Source organism: Caenorhabditis remanei, chromosome IV (assembly GCF_010183535.1).
Source record: "Caenorhabditis remanei strain PX506 chromosome IV, whole genome shotgun sequence".
In the NCBI taxonomy this organism is placed as follows: domain Eukaryota; kingdom Metazoa; phylum Nematoda; class Chromadorea; order Rhabditida; family Rhabditidae; genus Caenorhabditis; species Caenorhabditis remanei.
Window position 1 is genome coordinate 980256 of NC_071331.1, and position 24021 is coordinate 1004276.

The window sequence follows — 24021 nt, forward strand, 5'->3', positions numbered from 1 at the left end:
ACAGTGATAAGATTTCTCAGAACAAAATAATGTGAACGAAAAAAACATTTTGAGATGAAACCAACAGGAAACCGAAAATTTTTAGTAAATGTTAATCTCACATCAGACTGATTACTTCGAATTCTTGGCTCTCTCCTAGTTTAGAGGGCCAAATTGCATTGAGAGGACCAGGGAGGACCCAAAAACATGTATATTCCACTAAACCTGTCGTCAAATGACTTCAAAATTCTTGTTATGTCCTCGTAACTATCAGAGCCTAACTGTCTACAATTATCTTATCGTTCAGAAACTGAAAACTTAATTTGTGAAAACGATTAGACATTATTCTCATTCAGTTTTATTTGAAACAAAAACTACGAGACTGAATTTTACTGTCTCATTAGCAAGATTCAGTAAGTTGTTTTACTCCGATTTCAGTTTATTCCTCAACGTAGCTTGTGCTGTGAAAAAATAAAGTTTGGCCAAGGATTTTCAAAGCAATCTAGTGCAGAAGTGAACTAAAGTGTTTTAGCCCGCGAAATCCGTTTTGAAAATCCTTGGCAAAACTTTTTTTTCACAATTTCACTGCTTCACATCATCAAAGCTAGTCGATCTCATCCACCATCGACTGTTATTGAAGTCATGACACATGCATTTCAGAACTCACAAAGTGACATGAAGCAAAATTTTAGAAGCGGTACCTCTGAATCTCCAATCATGACACAATACAATAATATCGTTATATCATCCTCTTGAAATTGTATTGAATTTTTGAGAAAATCTGTCAGAAAAAAACGGAGAAAAAAGCAAAAATTCTTCAAAGTAAAGAACAAGATGGGTAATTCTATAACTATAGAACGAAAACTATTAAACTAGTTTAAAAATTAAAAATTCTAACTAAACACAATGCTCTTCATTTTAGAACAACTACATAATTGAAAACACAAAAACTTCAAAAAACCGAGTTGTTACTTTGACAACTCATTTCTGGTACGATAATTGCTTTTTTTCGATTTAGTCATAGCTAGTCCTTAATAATCTCGAGTAAAACTGTCCATGATACTGAAACAATAAGCGTTGGATAGTTTGTTTTAGAATTCTAACATAGTAATGGGGAGAATCGCTGTCATTTTACATGGCTTGTTTGAAATAGTAATTTTAGGGAGAAGGAAATTTGGATGAAAGGCGGCTACACTGATAGTTGAAGCAGGAGCAAAACTGTGATGTATGCAGAAATTGTTTATAATTCAGAAGGGAAAAGTGGTGAAGATTGATGGAAATTGAATGACAATGTAACAAAACTAAATCTTTTGTGCGATAAAAAGGAGTTAGAAACGTTTTCGATCTAACTTTCTTTAATCCAAGTTTTGGAACTGAAATACTGTAGTACAGATATCAGATTGTCAGGAATTCGATGTTGTTGCTTACAATAAAAGAAGCCACAGGAACAATGCAAACCTCTCTAAATGTGTACTGGTTATAATTTCAATGAAATTTGAAGGGATTTTCTTAAATGAGCAGCTAATATAAATGTTTGGAAGTTCTAAAATTGAAAAAAACGAAAGCATGGGTTGAAGCTTGAAATGATCTCTTAATAACAACAATTAACAAATACTACAGTTTACGATCTTGTTGAAATGGAAATATTTTTGGCTGATAATGCATCTGAAATGGACAAGTGATAAGTTTTACTATTTCATCTTTTGAATAATGGTTTGGGATATCGAATTCTTCATTGGTGATCCTCGTCTACACGGATTGACAAAAATATAGAAACACTCACAAGAAGTTAGAAAAATCAAAAGTCGGGCCCGCCCGCGCCGGGCCGGGCCGAGATTTTTCTTGACCGGGCCGGGCCGGGCCGAAATTTCTCTTGGCCCGGCCCGGCCCGGTCGGCCCGGATTCAAAAATGGGTACCCATTTTTACCAATTTTTTTTTTGAAATTTTTCGAAAAATTTTGATTCAATTTTAAATGTTTATTCGAAAACTATACTTTTTTCAAAAAAGCTGCAAAAAATTTCCAAAAAAAAGTTCAAAAACAAAAAATGTTTTGAAAAAAAGTTTCAAAACGGGCCGAGCGGGCCGGGCCGAGATTTTTCCTGATTTTGGTCCGGCCCGGCCCGGCCCGTGACAAGTCTGAGAAAAATAGGAAAATCGCAAGTTAAAAACATCAAATTCGAAATTTTCGTCCAACATTGAGTCTTTTTTTAATCAATGGGCATGTTCCTTGTTTCTGTCATTTTCATCAATGTATTACCGTTTTACAATAATATTATTTAAAAATTTAGTCTCACAGCAATTTGATAAACACATGTCAAATTAGATTGTGGTTTCTATAAATGTCAAAATAAAATTATATACTGTTTCAATACGGAAACAATGAGTTGAATCAAAAGGTATGCAAAGTTGTGTTTGACAAACCCAAACCATTACTTATTGAAATCGTGAAGGGCTACTTGCAGTGGTATTTCTGAACACTGTGAAAACACAGACTTGTCACGGGCCGTGGCCCGGCCCGGCCCGCTCGGCCCGTTTTGAAACATTTTTGTTTTTGAACTTTTTTTGGAAATTTTTGGAAATTTTTGGAAATTTTTTGAAATTTTTTGAAAAAAGTATGGTTTTCGAATTAACATTCAAAATTGAATCAAAATGTGAATACCTATGTATGATAATTTAAGCATTTTCACTCTTTTTTTCGAAAAATTTCAAAAAAAAAATGGTAAAAATGGGTACCCATTTTCGAATCCGGGCCGACCGGGCCGGGCCGGGCCAAGAGAAATTTCGGCCCGGCCCGGCCCGGTCAAGAAAAATCTCGGCCCGGCCCGGCCCGGTCAAGAAAAATCTCGGCCCGGCCCGGCCCGGGCCGGCCCGATTTTTGACAAGTCTGTGAAAACACAGCAAAACAGATGAAGAAAACGGCAATTTATTAATTTCACAGGAAACTTTATTCTCAGGTATTTTTTCGCACTTTGCCCACGAAATGGGCAGCATGGCCGAGAGAAAAGGGCCGCGGGGCCTGCCCTACGCCGGCACTCGTGCCGATTTTGAGGGCCACATGGCCCATTTCGTGGGCAAAGTGCCGAGATTTGGTACAACGAGCAGCATTCCTCTCCTTTCGCTCCTTACCATTTAGCACTATAATTAACCAGATTACACATTTTTGTACTTTTCTACTATTTATTCATCAAAATTTAACAAAAATAGTAATTTCAGTAATAATGGGGAGTAATACGATAAAATAAACTAGAATTTGTCAAACTTTGAAATGGGGATTAGGAATACAGGAGAAGAATATAATTTTTAGTAAAAGTTACAAAAATACAAATTAAAACAAATAATCTACAGGAAATGCGAAAATTAACAGAGACGAGCAGTGGAGTAGCCGGAGCGCGTAGTTGATGAAGATGCTCGTATTGCTGAATTTATTTCTTGTTCCGCTGAAATTTGTTAAAAATTGAAAGAAAAAAAAGAAAAAAAGAAAATAGTAGCGTCTTACCTGTTTTATCGGAGGATCTGTATAGATTGTCTCATCTTCTAATTGAAAAAAGTAGCATAAAATAGAAGGAGGAAAGAATTGAAAAAGAAACGAAATAAATTAGAAAAATCGTGGTGAAAAATCAGCGTGTGCTGTAGAGCGCGATTTCTCAACTTGTGCCCACTTCGGGCCAATGTGGTGCCCAACCGGGGCCAAACAGGTGCCCAACTCGTGCCCACATCCAACCAGCCTCTCCTTTCGGCAACCAACTCTCCAGCTTGTGCCCAACCCGCGCCAAACTAGTGCCCACTGGGCCATGTGGCCCTTTTTGTGGGCAATTTGCCCTATTCAATAGCCACATGGCCCATTTAACAGTTTCACTGCCCAACCCTCGCCAAAAAATACCTGAGTTGTTACTCCTAGGACAATTATTAACCGTGACTTTGATACATCATTATCGGGAAAAATGGAAAAATAGTAAGTTACGAATCGAATCTAATGGAATTGAAAACTGAGTGATCGTAAAAATAGGTGGTAAATACAGTCTCCTTGAAACAATAGACTAATTGGATCATCAAAAATTACTGAAATGATTGGATTTCTAGATGCCATATGAACAATCAGATCCATTGGAATAGATTCACAACAAAAAACTGAAACCAACCAACTATACTACAAAATAGAGGAATAACCATTAATTGATGACACAGTGGAACAGAAAAAAATAGGAATCAAGAAAAACAAACGAGTTAGGAGTGTTAGGAGGATCAATTATGCCCGGTACCCGTAGCTATTCAAACTGACTATAAACCGAGAAAGAGAAGCAAGTGGCCTTTGTCTCCGAATATTAACAGTGTTGGTGAATTAGTAAAATTTCACAACATATTATTTTCCATTCGTCTTCATCCTGTCTTGTTTCTTTAAAATATCTTACAATTTTTACAACTTGGTTACAATTAGATCGGTTTATTATCGCTATGTCGGAACAGTAAGATTTCTGCAAAAAAACAGAAACAAAACGGTCCGATACTCGAACTATTCTCTTATGTCTAGTAGAAACTGTTGCCAACTTCGAAATCTTATGATTTTCACAGTTTTAAGGAAATACTTATTATTTTCATACACATGGTTCCTTGTTTGCTAGTAATTACAAACTGATTCAGTTTGAATGAAAGTTTGAAAAAAAAAGAAGTTAGCTAGACCATGGGGGAAATCTATAGAAAAAGAGACACCTTCGTCACTCATATGTCGGATAGAACAACGAAAGACCTTGTTTGCCGAAAACTTTTGCTTTCTTTTTTTTTAAATGTGAACACTTTTAAAGTTATTTTTTCTCTCCTTTTAAAAATTCAGTATAACAATTAATAAAAAACATGATAGGGAGAAAACAAGTTTGAAATTCAGAAAGAAATTCAGAAAATTTAAAAAAAAACTATTCCTGCCTCATTCATTCTATTTCTTTAATAGCATTTGCCAAGTGCTCTCACTTATCAACATTGAATCTGGTAATAATGGACAGATTCAAGTCCCTGACTCGGGATAAGGCAGTGTGTACACTGTCTTCCTGAAAATCCCGTCAGTGACGACGATGACACCGTCAAAAGAGAGTCCTTGGGACTTATGATATGTAGAAGCCTCGGCGGCCATTATTGGAAATTGTTCCCAGAATACAGTTCCCTCCTCATTTTGGTATTTGGTACGGTTGACTCTGTACTTGCCGGTTTTCGGGAGGCTGAGAAAAATCCGTTGTTATGATTATAATGTAGTCGACTTTTAAACTCACTCAATGATTATGAAATCATCACCGATTTCAGACAGGCACCCGATGGGCCCATTCACCACCTTATCGGCTGCAGCGATGTTTTTGGTGACCATCATTTTACAGCCAATTGCGAGCCGAAAGTCCTGCATAACTCCTTCGTAATAGTGAGGCTTGGAGTTTTCGGGTGGGTTTTTCATTAGTGGTTTGATGACCCGTATGCCTCCCAATTATGTTATCTTCTGAAATAATGATGATATTATTCTGATTTTTGTAATCTTTTGAAATTACCCATTCGTTTAATTCATCCACCTGACATCTTCTTGGCGCCAAAATGAAAAAGTCTTTTCCAGGGTGGGCCTCTTCCAATTTGCTTAACTTCTCGAAGAGTGCTTCGGGTGTCGCTGTGTGTGCTGTGTGCTGTTTTTGGAGATGTCGTTGTACTTCTGATCCGCGTAGATCAGTTGTTCGCTCCAACATCTCGATCTCCTCGTCGGTGGCTTCAAAAAGTTTGCACCGCTCATTGAGTCCATGGAGCACTTCTCTATCGCTTGCGGCGCCGATTCGGACAGCAGCCAGAAGTCGAGCCTCCTCTGGGTCAGTATTCCGGTTGTTTGTCTCTAACTCCACCATCTTTAAGAACCTCCAAAGTTGTTCGGTAGTTGCCAGTCCCTCCTTCTCACGAACACGTTTGATGCCATACGGTAGTTCTGTAATTTAAGTTTTTAAGATTATTTTTATTAATTTTTAGATGTTTCATCAAAGACATTCGTGTTTCCGAATGGAAGTTGAAGAAAGTAAGCCGAATGCCACGATTGACAAACCACCAAATGGCTTTTGCACCTCTAGAACCACCTGGAGGAGATAATCCAACTCTGCGAGGATGACAGGCTCCAATAGACTAATCTCATTATCAGTATCATGACCCCCCCCGGAACTTCAAGTGGAGCTTTTTCTTCTTCCACAAGGGGACATTTTCAAAATGTCCCATCTTTTTTGGCTATAAAATTCAATTCAAATGATGGATGTTTTAATGAAAAATTACCGGAAGAAGAAACATTGAATGGAGGGTCCGTCCATCGATGTTGGCGTCCCTATTGGAGCTGTGACGAGATGTGCGTTAGCTCCAAGCTCCAAGTCAATCAATCCTCTGATTGAACGCAGAAGGATCGTTTTTCCAGTTCCAGCCAAATTAATATAATAAAAATAAATTTCGGAATTTCAGAAAAATCAAAAAAAAATCTTATAAAGTTCGACGACTATCCAGTAAATTGTCTAAAAGGCGGAATGAGTAAAATTTCGCCCCCAATTAAAACAATTCGAAAGAAAAATGTCATCCTTTCATGTACCCGACACATGACTAACAAAGAAGAATGTGTCAACAGATAGTTCCTTTGTCTGTGATTTGGAATACGTCTTTTGAAGAAAAGAATTTCTCTCTTTTTTTAAATACGTTTTGTATGTGAAAAGGTTCTGTAGTGCAGCTGGAGGTAAAGTTTGGAATGTTATTCATCTGACTTAGTTTTTAAAATTAAAATTTTCGTTTTCTTGAAGAAGATTAGGAGTGAGCTATTCTGAAAAAATACCGGTCATATGTATGAAAATCTCATTGATTAATAATCAATGATTATCGCATTAAAATCTATTTTCAACAATCTTCAGAAACCGGCAAAATTGAAAACCTGAACTGTTTAAAATTCTCATTCTTTGTTTGTTCTTTGCGACTGTCGAGACGGTATTTTTAAAACTTCTAATTGGACTCAACTTTTATTGAGGCTCCGTGTCTAATCGTCACTTTGACTGTAAAATTTCATAGCCATGACAAAATTTTTCTGAAATGCTATTTTATCAAAAAAGTTAAGTTTCACTAAAAACTTAAATCAGTTTTTCTAATTTTTCCTACAATTAAGTCTTTGAACTAAAATCCACTATGGTTACACACAGTAGAAATTAGAAAAAAAAGTGTGTGGGTATAAAACCGAAAACTTTTTATTTGCCTTCGAAATCTTTATTTAAAAATTTGATAGCTATGAACTCCAGAAGAACGGTTCTAGTCAATTAATAACGTTTGAAATATACTTGTGGAAGCATCAAAGATACATTAATTTCGGTCAGCTTTGTTCCCACCATAGTTTGAACTAATAGTTACGCATCATTTTAATATGGTGAATAATGAAGTTGTTTTGAGAATATAATCAGGTACATCAATGTGGAAAATATTCTGTTTGGAGCGTCAGTACTGAAACATTCTTTGTTCTTTTGATGCAATCACACGCTCAAATTCATGTAAGAACACTTTACAGCCCTATTTGATGTGACTATGCGACAGAGAAAGCTGTAACAGCGTCCAGACACCTAGCACGAAAGTGGATCTTAAAGAAATTTACAAAACAATCTTTCTGAAAAGAATCTCTGAACATTTAAACTATCAGAAACTCTTCAAAAAATTTAACCATTCCGTCATCAGTTTATATTTTGAGCTCAAATAAGCAAATACAATAATAAGATGTCATGATTTCAAACTCCTAGTAAGAATATTCTAAAAAGGAATTATTGGCTAGTTACTGAGAAACTGAAAAAGTTGAAAAAAGACTTGATAGCACTTAAAAAATTATTATTTATTGAAAATTAAAAAGTTGAAACACTGAAAATAAGTTTAAGAAATATATTAAATCAGCTTGTCGGGCTGACTGACTTCACATCTGAACAATGACAGCTATGAAAATTTGAAAACACGCTAACAGAAATAAAGAAAAAGAATTTCCAGTTTCATCAATAACTGAACCTCCAGAAAGTTTTTGTTACAGAATTCATGGATTCCTAGAGTTTCTTACTGAAAAAGAAAAAAACTGTGATAAAATGTAGAGGAAAGTCGGTTGAACTAATTTATAATATCCCCCTGAATTATGAAAAACTGTTGAAACAGAATGCAAAATCAGGTGTGAGAATCTTTCAATTGTAAAAAGATTTTTCATAAATTTCCAATTTCAGTAAAACGGTAAAGTATTGAAACACTCTATATCCACTGATTTCTTATGGGGTTGAAAAAAAAAGTTATGTGTTAGAAAAAAACATTTCGAAAAGAATTGATCTAGCATGAAAAACCACTTGCAATTTTTGAAAAAAAAAACAAGAAAACCATCGAAAAGATGCTGAAACAAGAGTACAGGGTGCGGCAGAATTACCCGCACAAAAGTTTGGCGCCATACAGCAAGGCGATTGACGCAATTCTGGAGCGCGTATTATTTAAATTTTTGTTAATTATATTATTTTTTATCATTCTGCCAAAATTCAGATCGATCGGTTTTGTTTTAGGTAAATGGCACCGCCGAGTCCACATCGCTCTTCTATTTTGAACCTTTTCAAAGCAGGAGTCCCTCCGGTTGACATCATTAAACGGCTCGGAGTTCCAAGTAGAACCGTCTATGATTCGATTTCTCGTTTCAAAAAGCTTGGCACGTTTTTGGATAGATGTGGGAGAGGCAGAAAACCAACAGTCGTGACTCCAGATCGGATTAAAGCTGTGAAAGAAAGAATCAGAAGAAATCCACATCGGAGCATCAGAAAAATGGCGAAAGGTATGAAAATTAGTTCACGTTCGATGGGAAGGATTGTCAAAGACAAGCTGAAACTTACCTGCTACCGTGTAAGAAAAGCAGCCATTCTCTCGGAAGCTACAACGAAGAAACGGCTCGAAAGGTCAAAAAAGCTCCTTCAGCGCACGCGCAATGATGAACACTTGGTGACAGTGTTCTCCGACGAGAAGCTGTTCACGGTACAGGCCGAATTCAATCCTCAAAATCATCGAGTACTAGCTGAGACATCTGAGGAAGCTTTTGCAAACGGAAGGACCATTCATCAAGCTTCTCATCCCGCTAGTGTGATGGTTTTTGGAGCAGTGTGTGCTGATGGCAAATCAGAATTGCTTTTTGTCGATCAAGGAGTCAAAATCAACAATGAAGTCTACATTTTGCAGATTTTAGAAAAGACTTTTCTTCCCTGGGTTTAGAAGCACTTCAATGAACGTCACTGGGTGTTCTAACAAGACGGCGCACCAGCACACACTGCCAAGTTGTCGCAACAGTGGTGCGAGACCCATTTGCCTGCATTCATCCCGAAGGACGAATGGCCACCGTCCTCGCCAGACCTCAATCCTTTGGACTACTCCATCTGGGGGGTTTTACAAAACAAGGCCAACGCTAAACCCCACTCAAGTATCGAGGCCCTGAAGAAGACCCTGCTCAAGGAATGGGACGCTTTGTCTCCGGAGTACCTGCGTGCAACCATCGATGCCTACCCTAGACGTCTTCGTGCTGTCATCGAAAAGAGAGGAGGTCGGATGGAACAAGATTAGCTGATAATTGTTGATATGGTCATGAATAAACTTTTTGTTGATTCCCATGGTTTTCTGACTTTTACTTTTTTAGATATAGCACTTATAGCTTGTGCGGGTAATTCTGCCGCACCCTGTATATAAAGAATTGTATTTTTGCTCGAGGTAAAATATCGATACTAAATCCTACTAGATAGTTTTTATTTTCACCCTAATGGCCTTTAGAACATTTTTAAAATTGAATAACACAGTGAAAATATATTGGTCAGTATATATTCCTTTGAAAAATACAACTGCATCACCAAAACTGTAAATAAACAATCGCACATAAAAACCACTGATAACCCTACAAACTGGAAATCTCACCAATTGTTAACACATTTTTAACATCAGGTAGATTAAAAAAACTTTCTTTTTCATGATCATTATAACTAAATTTTGGCTTTCCCAACCCTGCTCCGCCTTAAGTGTGCCAATTTCAAATTCGAAAAAATTCATTGTGGCTGTTCTACGATATTTTTGAGTCAAGGTGGTCTTCCAGAAATGAGCATCTGTATTAGAATATCGCCGATATCATGAATAGTATGAAAAAGCAGGTAGAGTACTTTGAATGAGATATCAATTGAAAATATATAAAATCTTGACAATTGTTTGAGTTGGTCTATGTCTTATGTGAGCTTAACTCTAACAATTTCCAGATGATACAAAAAAAAGGCAGTATTTTGAATGTAAAACTTGCCATGCACCGCGCACGGGTGAAGCCCCGTCTTGCGGAGCCCGTCGGGAGGCGGGGACGGTAATCAATTGAAAATATATAAAATCTTGACAATTGTTTGAGTTGGTCTATGTCTTATGTGAGCTTAAATGTCATATAGGTAAAAATCTGAGAATGACAAAAACATAAACCATAACGGCTTTGATTGATTAGGTCAGAGCGCGTGAATTCTATGGGATGACAAAACATTATAATTTTAGAGAGCTTTGAAGGGAAAGAATTGAGAAAACAGAAATCTATTCCGGTTCCGAAATGTTCGGTTTAGAAATGTCTGGTTGCAAAATGTCGTATCGAAAAAATATCGATTCTTCCAAGAAATGTTTCCTTATAAATTTATTGATAATTTTTCAGAATGAGCTATAATCGAGAAAGTCACATCGATTCCCATGGTTGGCATGCTACAAAACAACTTTTTGATGAAATTAAACTCAAAATGAACTTTGTGAATCGGATAATTTTTCCTGTTTCTTATCATATTTATCACTCAATTTCTTGATCAAAATGTACTAATAAATTGAAATGATAGGCATGAATCCCTGAATGAGTTTTACAGTTTCAGAACAACAAGAATTGAACTGAACAGTAATTGTTTTTTTGATTAAAAAGAAACCCCGCGTCAATATCGATTACCAGAAATTGTTTCACGTCTTATCTTGTAATTGAATCAGGAATCTTTGAAACAATTATTATCGGATATTCTAACATTCCTGGTGGTAGAATAGGGATGTTCTCTAGAAACTGGTGGAAAACAATTAACAGTTTCATTGAATTAGTAAAAACAAGGGAAGGTGTGGTTGCAGATAATTTCAGATAACAGACTGTGGGTTATTGCATATTTATTGAATGAAGACCTTTCATAATAAGCTGAGACGGATAATTTAATAAAATAAATAGAAAAGGCCTTGGCAGGAGGAAAGAAGACAGTTTACAGTGGAGAATTGAGTAGACTTATTCAGTCTAAACATTTTTTGTAAATTATTTAAAAATGCTGTACCCACTAACTGAAACTACATAAAAACAGTTTAAGTTATAGGAAAATAATCTGAAAATACCGTTAAAGTTTTTTGGTCATCTAATTCCAAAAGGCATCATTACAAATTGAATATGAAGTCACTAAGAAAAGTTGTATATTTCAATCGTGAAACCGGAAAATCAAAAAACTTTTTTCAATCTGTAAAATGATTTTGTATTCGGTAACCAAAAAAAGTTTTTTGTAGTTCAAAATAAAAACTATATATATTTTCAATGGAATGAATATGATTTGTTCGTGTGACCGTTAACAGTGTATCGAAGTGTCTTAAGATAACTATTAGAAACCGAATAATAACAACTTGACTTTTTACATTTATATAGACTGTAGCAAGAATATTTCAGAAAAAAACTAAAAGAAAATAGGAAAAATCACGATTTGAAGCCATCAGAATGCTGAATAACACGAAAAAAAAAAACGATTTTCTGATTCGTAACAACTTTTTAGAAGATCTCATCAATGCTTATGGAATACAAATCTGCAATATTCTGTAGCTGAAACAGTGGAAACATGTAGCTTGAAAGTAAGAACAGTAAAAACGAGTAATTAGGTTTTTTTGGAGCAATTCTTTATTGAACGTGATTATTTGATAGATGTTCAAAATAAAGAATACATTAATTGACAAACAGTTATTTGAGTATTCACAAGTCAGAAAAACAGAAATAATTTGATTTCTTTAAAAATGTGTGGTCTCAACAAACCGATAGACTGCGAAATTCATGTCGAATTTCGAATCTGACAATATTTTTCTGTTTCAAGAACGTGTGAAATTCTGAAGTTCACATATTCCACGTTTTGTCTTGACTATTTATGCTGGTTTGAATTGAATTTGTTGGTTAAAATTTTGATTCATTTTACATCTCACAAATTCCAACTAGGAATCAAGTCATTAAAATTCACTCTCGATTTTGCTACTTTGGATCAATAATCCATCAATCTGATCGTTTTCTTGAGATTTTACGGTTTTATGGAAACACTAATTTTGAAATGTGTCTTACCAATATAATTGCATTACTCATCGTTTGAAATACAGCTAATGAAAGAACTACAATACAGTTCAAAACAATTTACAAAAACAATAATATTTTATTTACTAATTGATCCGAGTGCAACAAGCATTTCTGGGGGCCTGATATATCGTCTTTTTCCCTAGTCTTATTGATAATGTGCGATTTCTGAAACTTATTACCTCGGTTTTCTTGGGAGTAAACAATGACATTGACTGTTTCTCGTTATACTTTTTAGTTCTCTCAATGTCATCAAATTAGGTTTCTGATATCATTATGACGCGCACTATGCTACCTCAAAATTTGTATTTTCTATAGTTTTTACGAACTCGGAACGTGGCATAACCTATCTTTGTATATTTTTCTCCCGTTTCTCTCACATTTTTTGTTCACACTTAATGCATTTTATCTTTACTTTCTACTTCATATTAATTTGTGTTCCAATTTTCTATATCTTCCTTGTTATTTCTTCATTTGTACCCTCGGTCAAACTCCTTCCAGTTCACTTCGGTGCCCAATCTAACACTGAAACATTTTTTTTCAAAACCTTCAAAGCCGATTTATTGACTTTTTTACTTTTTTTTGCTCTGTCTTCCTTGTTATCTTCCCTCAATGTTTCTCTCTATATGAAATTCCATCTGATTCGCCGGCGCTCAATCTATAAGTGTTTCGAAACACTTTTTTTATTTCAAAAATCTTTAGAATGCACTGCTTTTTTTATCAAATTCCACGATTTTATCACTATTTCCCCGGTTCAATTCATTTTTCAGAGTTATTTTCACTGGAGAAATGATCAAAGACTTGCAGTTTCTCAGTTTCTACTTCTTATTTTCCTTCTTCTGGCTACATTTCAGTCGGCGTTGGAACGTTTCAAAACCATGAAATTTCAAAAATCGAGAAATTTCGAAACTAAACGTGAAACTAAACGAAAATTCACGAAAAATGAAGGATTTTCGCTATTCAGAACCAGTAAACGCCTCATATTTCATTGACTACATATTTGTTCGTTTAGTTTCGAAAAGTCAATGTTCCCAAATGTCATGGTTTTGAAACGTCCCGGAGGCATTCAGTCGACTACTTTCACCGGTTTTTCTTATTTTTTTTTCTATTTTGTTATTATTTATTTAGTTTATATTAATTGCTCGTTACTACTTCCTATAATTCACAAGCACCCAATGAAACATTAATTTTTTCCAAAATTGCTCAAATTAGCTAATATTTTTATACTATTTTAATAGAATCACTTACGTTCTAGAATCTTTAGAAACTGTAGTCAATTTTGGGTGTTCTCTCCCTCCTATAAACTGTTTTCATTCCCAAATATTTATTTCCTGTTCCAGGGTCAAACAACTCATTTCAAAATGGAATGTTAGAGCGGGTCTACAGAGCCCAAAAGTACCCGAAGAAAGGATAGTTCCTTTTGGGTTTTCGCCAAATAAATCATTCATTCATTCTAAATATGTATTACTATACTTATCCAGATTTGGAGAAAAGCAGCTCGATGAACAGCTAATTAATATTTAAAGACTTTGCGTTCATACAGTATCGCTCAATAGGATATGAACTTTGGCCGTCTTCAGTTGAAATCGTCCAACTTTGAGAGTGTGTCATTGTAATTCTGATTGTCACACCTAGTTGGTATTCATTGGACCCTACAGATCAAATGTAGAGCTCCATTTTTGTAGTTTACAACTTTTTTGTACTGACACTTCCTATTACGCATCGACAAAATAATATTTCTCCCTCAAATCGACCAATTTCAGTGCAAAATAGTGCGAATTTTGAGCTGTCGTCTAAAAATGACCATAAATCTTCAGGGAGTGTCTGGACAAAAAAGTTGTCAACTACAAAATTGAAGCTCTACTTTTGATCTGTAGGATCCAATGAATACCAACTAGGTGTGACAATCAGTATTACCATAACACACTCTCAAAGTTGGACAATTTCAACTGAAAACTGCTCAAGTTCATATCCTATTGAGCGGTACTGTAGTTCTTCCTGTAATAGTTGTGTCTAATCAGAGCACACATTTTTAATGAGACAGCTGTTTCCAAACTCATGGCTGCGTAGGCACAAAATCGACTCCGCCACACCAAGAAGAATATTTGTTGTGTTTCATTGTCATGTTAATTACAACCTGTGCTTGCTATTGTGTCTAATATAATATTTATGGTTTTCTAATCCAATTGTTGGACGTCTCAATTACCCATTTTATATTCCAAACACGTGACGAGTTGGCTCTGCGTTACACCCGCCGAAACCCAACTACGCAAAGGGAAACATAAATGTTTCCCTATTCTGATTTTTTTGAGGATGATCTGACAAAGGCAGAAAACGCAAACAAAAGGAAACAACTATATTACTGATTGTGAAGCGAAAACTATTTTTAAACGAGAAACGCTATTTTAAAGATACTTGTAACTGGGAATCAGAAATGTCAACATCTAAACCGAGGTTGACGCGAACAGGAGGAAGATTGTGGGCTCTCAATGATTTTAAAATAAATTAATAGTCAGGAAATTAGCTCAGAATCGAATAATACAGAACCCTCTTCAAACAAAATTTAAGAAAGATGAAGCAGAAATTTTTTTGAAGAGAGTCAATTGATTATGGACTAAACTTTGAAAACTAAATTTTCCAATAAAACAGTAACTGCTCAACGAATAATGCAACTGTTCCTGTTCAGAAAGATTGAAATTTAACATTTTCATAAAACCGATAGCATATTCCAGAAGCAATTTTTCAAAAAGCGCTTAGATTCACACTCATTTGAAAAAAATTGGGGTATTTTTCATTATATATTCCTGATTCATTAATATTCCTGATTCAATAAAGCTGTGAAACGGAGAAATTTTTTAACAAAATGTTGAGTATCCTTTGCTGAGGATTTTCTTTTTATATTCACCAAGTAAGTATTAGCTTGTGAATCTATTAAAAAAGCATCTTATGACTCTTGTGACTGGGTGGTAGAAAGTGCGAAAAAATGAATGCCAGGGTGAGGAAACGGACCCACAATTCCCAACACCTTAGAACTTTCAGATCAAGATTTTAATGAGAAGAAACTCAGCAAATTCTTCAGGGAAGTTCAAAACAACTCTTTGTAACAGGAAAAAATTGATACTCAAGTTGTCTATTAGCACGGCACGCTTCTTACAATTTCAAGAGGATTTCAGTGGAGCGCAGTTGTAAGAACGGTGCCGAGCTAATACACATCAAGCAAAACAAAATTTTTTGGAATTTGAGAACCCAAGTTAATACTATGAATTACCAAACAGTAAGAAATGTGGGTATTGATAAAGAGAGTGGACAGAGTAATTCACACAATTAAAGGTAAAGCGCTCCGAGTACTCACGTTTCTAATTTACGATTTCAGCAAAGCAGTAAACTGCTACTAACTCAAAACCGAGAATCTATTCAATTGGGGAACCTGAAACTGTTCTGAAAATGCGAATAGCACAGAAACTACCAAAGGAACATGAAAGGTTTAGGGATCCGATTTGTCTTACACAGTCATATTAATATTGCTCATAAAATCAGCAATCATTGACGTCCCATCATTATCTAACACGCTCCGCCACGTTTAAGAAACTCATGAAATTGCAGTTTCAATACGGAATCTTCCTCCAGTTGCGAGGTTGGTAACAGTGTTGTCGGGAATTCCGACTTCCGACTTCCGACTTCCGGATAAGGAAAGTTACTTTCGACTCATTCCATTTCATAACTGTGAAATTTACGAAAAGTACATATGACAGAAATACTTGGAAAAATGGTCTAAAAGTACAGAAAATAGCATTTTCTTCTGCCAAAAACAATTTTTTTCACCAATTTTTCCGAATTTTATGATCTTTTCTCTTGGAGTTTTTGAACTTTTGCAAAAAAATCTACTTCCGACTTCCGACTTCCTAATAAGAAAAATCACTTCCGACTTCCGACTTCCGGATAAGATAATTTTCACTTCCCGACATCTCTGGTTGGTAAGTGATAGTGAGAAATACGATTGTATTTTTGTGAAGGTTGTCATCGTATGAAAGGGTTAACCTAAAAAATTCAAAAGTGCCACAAATATTCATTTGGACAATTATTTTTCGCTGTTTTCAAAAACGCTAAATTATTTAGAATAGGTCGCGCTTCTATTACTGTATCAAATTTGTATTGACTATAGAACAGCAAGTCAAATAGAGAGAAAAATGAAGCAAAGCATATTAAGATTGCTGACTGAAAACGTTGAAGTACATACATGTGTAAAAAATGAAACAGATAAAAACATGATTGATTCTGAATTATAAAGTATGAACAAAGTTGAATGAGCAAATCATCCATTAGCGTAGAATCCAGTTCAAACATTTACTTTTTTATTGAAACGGAAAATTGTTGAACTATTACTGTTCTGATAACTTGATAACTCCCTGAGACATCACGTAAAATATTCATGGAATTCGCCTGGCTGGTTTCCAATAATTTCTGAAGTAGAGAAGATGTTTATTGATTCCCGGATATTTCGAAACCGCGCAAACTCAACATATGACACCTTAAAACCAGATATTTCGAAACCGTTAAAACACCAGCCACTTTTTTGAAAAGTACACCGGACCTAGTAAACCTTTTTACCAGACTTGTCAAAAATCGGGCCGGGCCGGACCGGGCCGAAATTTCTCTTGGCCCGGCCCGGCCCGGTCGGCCCGGATTCAAAAATGGGCACCCATTTTTACCATTTTTTTTTGAAATTTTTCGAAAAAAAGAGTAAAAATGCTTAAATTATCATACATATTCACATTTTGATGCAATTTTAAATGTTTATTCGAAAACTATACTTTTTCAAAAAAGTTCAAAAAATTTCCAAAAATTTCCAAAAAAAAACTTCAAAAACACAAAATGTTTTGAAAAAATGTTTCAAAACGGGCCGAGCGGGCCGGGCCGAGATTTTTCCTGATTTTGGCCCGGCCCGGCCCGTGACAAGTCTGCTTTTTACCATTCTGATTTCGGACTTTTGGTACAAATCTAACAACGAGGAGTTCGACCCCCACTAGTGGCAAAATTTTTATCTGAGACTTACTAGAGTGAAGTATTATTCAAATGTTTTATAAAAATTCCATAACAGTAGAAAAACAAATGGTAATAAAATGGAAGGTGGTTGGTGTCATATTCTGGAAACACTTTGATTGTAAGAGTGATTGATTTAGAAACTAAATGGTTTCAGGGAAATTATAAATTTGAGAATGTCAAGTTTCGAATTATGCAGTTTTTGTGTTCGGAAGTTATATTTCTGAAATCATAAGATTCATCAATCATTAGAAAAAAGTTGAACTAATAAACAATCTATTAATTCCCATTGTTAAGTAGAGCGTTTTGACTACAGTATGAAACTGAACTTGTTCTATTATCTGGTTTATTGAAAATCAATTAGTGCTGACTGGTGCATACCAGAAATTTCAAACCCACCAGTAATCTAAGAAATCAGAAACAGTTGTAATGAAATCTCCGTGATAAACAGTAGCCACTCTTATCTGGACTAATCAAAACAGCGAAAAAAATACGAAAGGTTCTGCGTAGTTGGATGTTTTCTAGCGGATAGACACAAAACAAACCATCATCCGTTATAGTCAAAAGTCGAATATATTTGTTTAATAACAGTTGTGTAAAATGTGTAAACACTCGGTCCTTGGCTTCTGAAAGTTGAAACTTTGAGCTGGTGAAAACACAAAAAAGTGTTTCGGAACTTTCTCTACCAAAATTTGCATCTTCAGTGAAACAAGAAAGTCATCGTCTTTTTTGATTAGCAATATAGCAGAATTGGAAAAACTAAATTGTTCAGCTATTCATTTAAAAATATTATCATAATATCCTTTTCAAAATTACAGTTCCTACTAACCTACAGTTTTAGAGAATCCGTAAATAATTGGTACGCCAAAATTTCTTGTTGTTTCATCGATCGTCATATGGATTTTCTAAAAAGTGTTTTGGAATTTTCACTACGAAAAAAATTTCGGTGAAACCAGAAAGTCATCGTTTCGTTTGACCATCTACTGATTGCCTTCTTCAAGATTCTTGAGAAGTCGGGAGAAGAATGACCGAAATACGAATATAGAGTATTTCCATGAGATATTCAAATAATTTATTGGTTCTGTGAAACTACAAGTAATATGTTGGTGAGAACGAAATTCTTTCTTGTCGAGGAATAAAAATGCGGAACATTTTTCAGAATTGAGACAACTGTGGATTATTTTGAGAATACGTGTCTCTTGAATTGTTGATCAAGGTAGATGAAACTTTTCCTGTTTCATTTAAATAATTAATTTTTGAAGTTAAACATCTGAAAAATTTGTTATTATGTTTCCAAACCAATATTAATGATTTTACTGCTACATTTGATTCGATAGGAGTTGTTTTCCCTTGTCAGTTATTTTTTTTGCCTTTTTGACTTTAGCCCTTTAGACTAGGCTTTCCATCCGGACGGGCATTTCTGCGGGCGGCCCTCGCCCGCCCGGGCGGCGACCCGCCCGTGCCCGCCCTAGCCCGCCCTAGGGTAGACTGGCGTGACAAAATTTGTCTCTTTAATTTATTTTTTGCACAGTTTCAATCGTAGTTTGTCAAAAAAAACCTACAGCACTGTCTTCCTAATTTAAAAAAAGAAAACAAAAAAGTTTGCAGCAAAAAAGTTTGAACTCGGGAGGAACAGATTTAAAAACAAGGTTGTTAACCACTAGGCCAAGCCTTTGCTCGAAGAAAGAGAAGGGAAAGAGGGGTGAAGAAAGGAGGGTGTCACGCAAAGAAAAGAGAGGCGGTAGGGCCGCCTTAGGGCGGGTCGCCGCCCGCCCCAGGGCGGGTCGGGCGGGCATTTCGCCGCCCGGATGGAAAGCCTACTTTAGACCGGATATGATTAGTTTTGTTCAGTTTTTTATTCCGAAACTAGCAGTCACGTTACACCAAATTAGTGAATTATTGGTACATTAAAATTTATCCTTGTGACTTCACTATCAGTATCTATCATCTAACCAAAACATTGTTTCTTTGCTATAAAACATGTGTAAATACGGAAAAATAAGATAACATTGACTTCAACAGGACTGCTAGTTTTGGAATAATACACTGAACAAAACTAATCATATTCGGTCTAACAAGAATGTCAAAAGGGAAACAAATAACGGACACAATACAGCACCAATCGAATCAAATGTAGCAGTGAAATCGTTAATATTGGTTCTGAAACAGTGACAATACCAACTTCTGCTGTGTATAAAACACTTGTTTCTTTACTTGTTGGAATCGTGAGTTTTCTCTGATATAAACGTATTGGGATAGTGGTAGAGTTTGTTTGATATTACCTCATTTTCAATTATAGAGTATTTCAGACCTCAGGAATGAATTGTTCAGACATTTAACTCAAAAAATTCATTACTTTTATGAAACAGGATAACTTTGCTCAACAATTCAAGGGTCACGAATTTAGAAAAATCCAAAATTGTCTCTAGTCTGAAAGAAGGCAGGAATATAAAGGAACTATGTAAAATTGAAGAGATTGCTTTTGAAACATAATTATATAAAGTCACTGAAACTGGTATAACTGGAACATCTCTACAAGTTCGAGCCAACACTCATAATCTATGTCGAAATGACAGAAATCGGAAAGAGCTTTACGAAAATGAAGAGAAAACTAGATTGTTTGCTTTTGGAAGTTAGAATTTTTAGTTCAGGGGACTAATTTTTGGAAGAAAAATGGACGGAACCTAACCAATACATTTCGAATGCTTCATGGTAAAGTAATAGTAACAATACCGATTCCTATTTATGTTTTGAAAACTAACAATTCCAGTGAAACAGGAAAATCTTTGCTTTATCTGTCACCTGTGATTGCTCTGTTTTGAAGGATCATGGTATCGTTATCCCCACATCTTCTATAGTATAACCAAAAAATTTCTGTTTCACAAAATCAGTAAATTGTTGAAACTGATCGGTGTACTGATGGTTGTTGATGTGACTAATTTAGATTAACTGAATTTTTCTGGTTTGACGCCAATCAAAGAATTGGATAAATACAGCTGAGGCTGTGAATCTGAGAACTCTGACAGAGTAAAACTTGCTGGATCGATACAATAAAAATTAAAAAAGTAAGATTTCAGATAAGATTGTCACATATGTATCTGAAACTGTTATCAACAAGAAGAAGTGAATCAAAATTTATAGACGAAAAGAACTGAACGAAAGTGTGTTTCAATAGATCTTTAGATGTCTGTCGGTGAGAACAATGCCAGTTTTTGAAGACACAGAATTTGTTCAGATTTTTTGTTGATTTGTCGTTTTGAAAAGTTGATTAAAGCTGTCTAGCAGTAATTGATCCAGTAAGTAATTATGTATATGAAAAAAATGATACAACTGAATTTGTTTGATACTATGAAACCCATCTGAAACATAACTATTTGGGTAATGTACATGTTCGAAAACGAACGGCAGGTACAAAAAAACAAAATTTGGAGAGAAATCACACGGAAATAATAAGACAAAAAAACATTAGTAATCAGAATCAAGATCGATATACTTGTTGCATTAATTGGTCCAGTAATTTAATCGAACGAAATGATTTAACTACATTTGCTGGGTGCTATAAAACCCATCTGAAACGTGGAGAGAAAGCTTTTGAGGAAGAAATATCAGTAGTAATTGGAATCTTTTTTCTTGGAAATAGTAAAGGATCTGATCGTTCAAATGTGTTGCATGGAGATTTTGTAGTGAAACAAGAACATTTTCAATATTTTTTGAAATTAAAAAAAAAAATGTCAAGAAATTGTAAATTGAGTACTTTAAATGTTTTCACAGTAGAAAAAATGAGCTTTCGAATGGAATTTGATAATCTAAACATTTTGATATCCATCACTGAAATAAAGTGGAGACTGTGAACTAATAGTAAACCAAAGAATTAAAACAGTGAAATAGTTGACATCACATTCTAACAAACCGGCAACTTAGAAACCAAAATATAACTACTGGGGAACAGGGAAAAGGGAAGAAAAACGCTTTGAATTTTGAAAAAAAGAGAACAACACGATGACATGTGAAAAAGCACGAAGTAATGGAAACAAAAAAATAGTTCAAACTATAGAAAGTTACTGAAACTGATATACTTATAATTTAATGTGTGGTGAAGTTCAGAAAGGTCAACAAATGGGATTTGAGAACAAAGAGAAAAAAGAACAAAATGGACGAGCTATCAACGAACACTAGTTATCCAAAACGAAACAATTTATATTTGTTCTATAACAGTGACGACATCGGTTTCCGCTACGTACGAAACAGTTGGTTCTTCGCTTCTGGAAATTAGTAATGTTGAGTTGAGTAAACTATTCTAGGTTTCCTCTACTCTGTTGGACAGGGGAAACAGAGTTGCATGGAATTCCGACTTCCGAATTCATGATAAGAAATTTCACTTACTGTGAAAAAAATAAAGTTTGGCCAAGGATTTTCAAAAAAAATTTTCGCGCCCAAAACACTTTAGTGCATTTGTGAACTAAAGCGTTTTGGGCGCGAAATTTTTTTTTGAAAATCCTTGGCCAAACTTTATTTTTTTCACAGTATATCCAACCTTGTGCAAAATCAGAATCACTAATATAAACGTTTTACCCTACAATTTACCGTTTCCCCAAACCAGTATATTTTTTGAAACTCTTTTCTTCTGCTTTGACTTTTTTTGCCGTAGATCAGAGCTGTGCGGAATTCCTTCTTCCTTCTTCCGTCTTCCGGCCATTTTCCGGGCATTCTTCCGGGCAGTATTGATAAAGAGAGTGGACAGAGTAATCAACGCTATTTGTCGTTAAAGTAACGTGCCGATCGCTATGATCACCAATAGAGTCGACGATAATCGGGAAAATCATTTCGATTTGATCAAAATTTAGTTTAGTCGATGACCAGAAAATGAGTCGAGACTCGACGATAATCAAAAAGTCATGATTATCATCTAAAAATTATCGATGACTTTCGACAATCATGATCTCTCATGATTATCGATAATCGTCGACCGACTATCGATAATCGCCGGTCGATAAATTATCGATAATCACCAGTGATCATGATCGTCGATAGTCATCGATAATTTTGAGACGATAATCATGATTTTTTGATTATCGTCGAGTCGCGATTCATTTTCTGATCATCGACTCGATCACCTATCGACCGTTCTCCTTCAACTATCGATTCAAATATCATCGAAAATTTGGTCGACACGTTACTCTATTTGTCGTTAAACGTTCCGAGTACTCACGTTTCGAATTTACGATTTCAGCAAAACAGTAAAGAAACAACCATCGATAAAAAGGAACATGACAGTTTCAGACATCTGATTTGTCGATCACTGTTATATTAATATTGCTTATAGAACCATGGTGAGAGTCGCGAGGTTGGTGAGTGGCAGTAAGAAAATCGATTGCGGAGCAAGAAGGTTGTCATCGTATGAAAATTTGGGATGTTTATCACGTTTCAGAATCGCCTCCGGGACAAACCAGTCATTTTGAAACCTTAGACACCGGACCTTGAAATTTTTTTTAGAATTCTGTTTTTAGATTTTAGGTACAAATCTGACATTGACTTAGTAACAAAGCGGTTTCAGTCAAACTTTATATTTGAGAATGTCAAGTTTCGAATTATGAACGGGGTTTAAAGATCATGTAATCGGAAGTGATTTTCCTGAAATCGTAGGACTCATCAATCATTACCACATAAGAGAAGAAATTTTAACTTATTCAATACAATATAATTAATTGAAGTTCTTTGAGATCAGTATGAAACAGAACTTGTTCTATTTTCTGATTTATTGAGAATCAACTAGTGCTGACATACCAGAAATTTCAAACCCGGTCAGTAATCAAAGAAATCGCAAATTAAGAAATATAATGAAATCTCCATGTCGAACAGTTGGCTTCTGAAAATTGAAGTTTTGAGCTGGTGAAAACACAAATATCTTAAATAGTGTTTTGTAACTTTCTCAACGAAAATGTACATTTTAAGTGAAACAAAAAAGGTCATCGCGTCTCTATTACTCAGCAATATGAAGCAGAATTTCAGATTATGAATCGTTCATCTCTGTTTCACCGGTCTCCAACGTTCATATCAGTTAATGTTTCTATCAATCTACAATTCACGTTACACTGAATCAGTAAATTATTGGTACCCCAAAATCACTATTAGAAGAGGGAAATTTAAATGAAATGTTGACAATAAAAACGAATTGACAAATCGTTGTCACGCATGATAAATATGGAGCAATGCAATGGCTTCTATAAAAGATTGCTATAAAACATGTAAAAATACTGAATGAGAAAAAATTGAATTCAACAGGATTACTAGTTTTGGAATAATATACTGAACAAAACTAATCATAACAAGTATGTCAAAAGGGAAACAAATAACGGCCAAGGAAAAAACACGCATTATCGAATCAAATGCAGCAGTGAAATCGTTAATATTGGTTATGAAACAGTGACAATACCAACTTCCGCTGTGTATAAAACACGTTTTTCTTTACTTGTTGGAATCGTGGGTTTTCTCTGATATAAACGTATTGGGATAGTGGTAGAGTTTGTTTGATATTACCTCATTTTCAATTATAAAGTATTTCAGACCTCAGGAATGCATTGTTCAGACATTTATGTTACTCAAAAAATTCATAACTTCCATG

General features: G+C 35.1%; 1 protein-coding gene across 1 annotated transcript; it reads right to left on the bottom strand.

The window, feature by feature from the left end:
- Nucleotides 1-4976: 4976 nt before the first annotated feature.
- GCK72_012177 (uncharacterized protein) lies at nt 4977-5847 on the bottom strand (the record flags this gene model as incomplete). The annotated part of the gene is made up of 3 exons (XM_053728895.1): nt 4977-5187; nt 5239-5360; nt 5527-5847. 3 exons carry the CDS (start codon nt 5845-5847, stop codon nt 4977-4979), a joined length of 654 nt encoding a protein of 217 aa, XP_053583667.1.
- Nucleotides 5848-24021: the final 18174 nt, after the last annotated feature.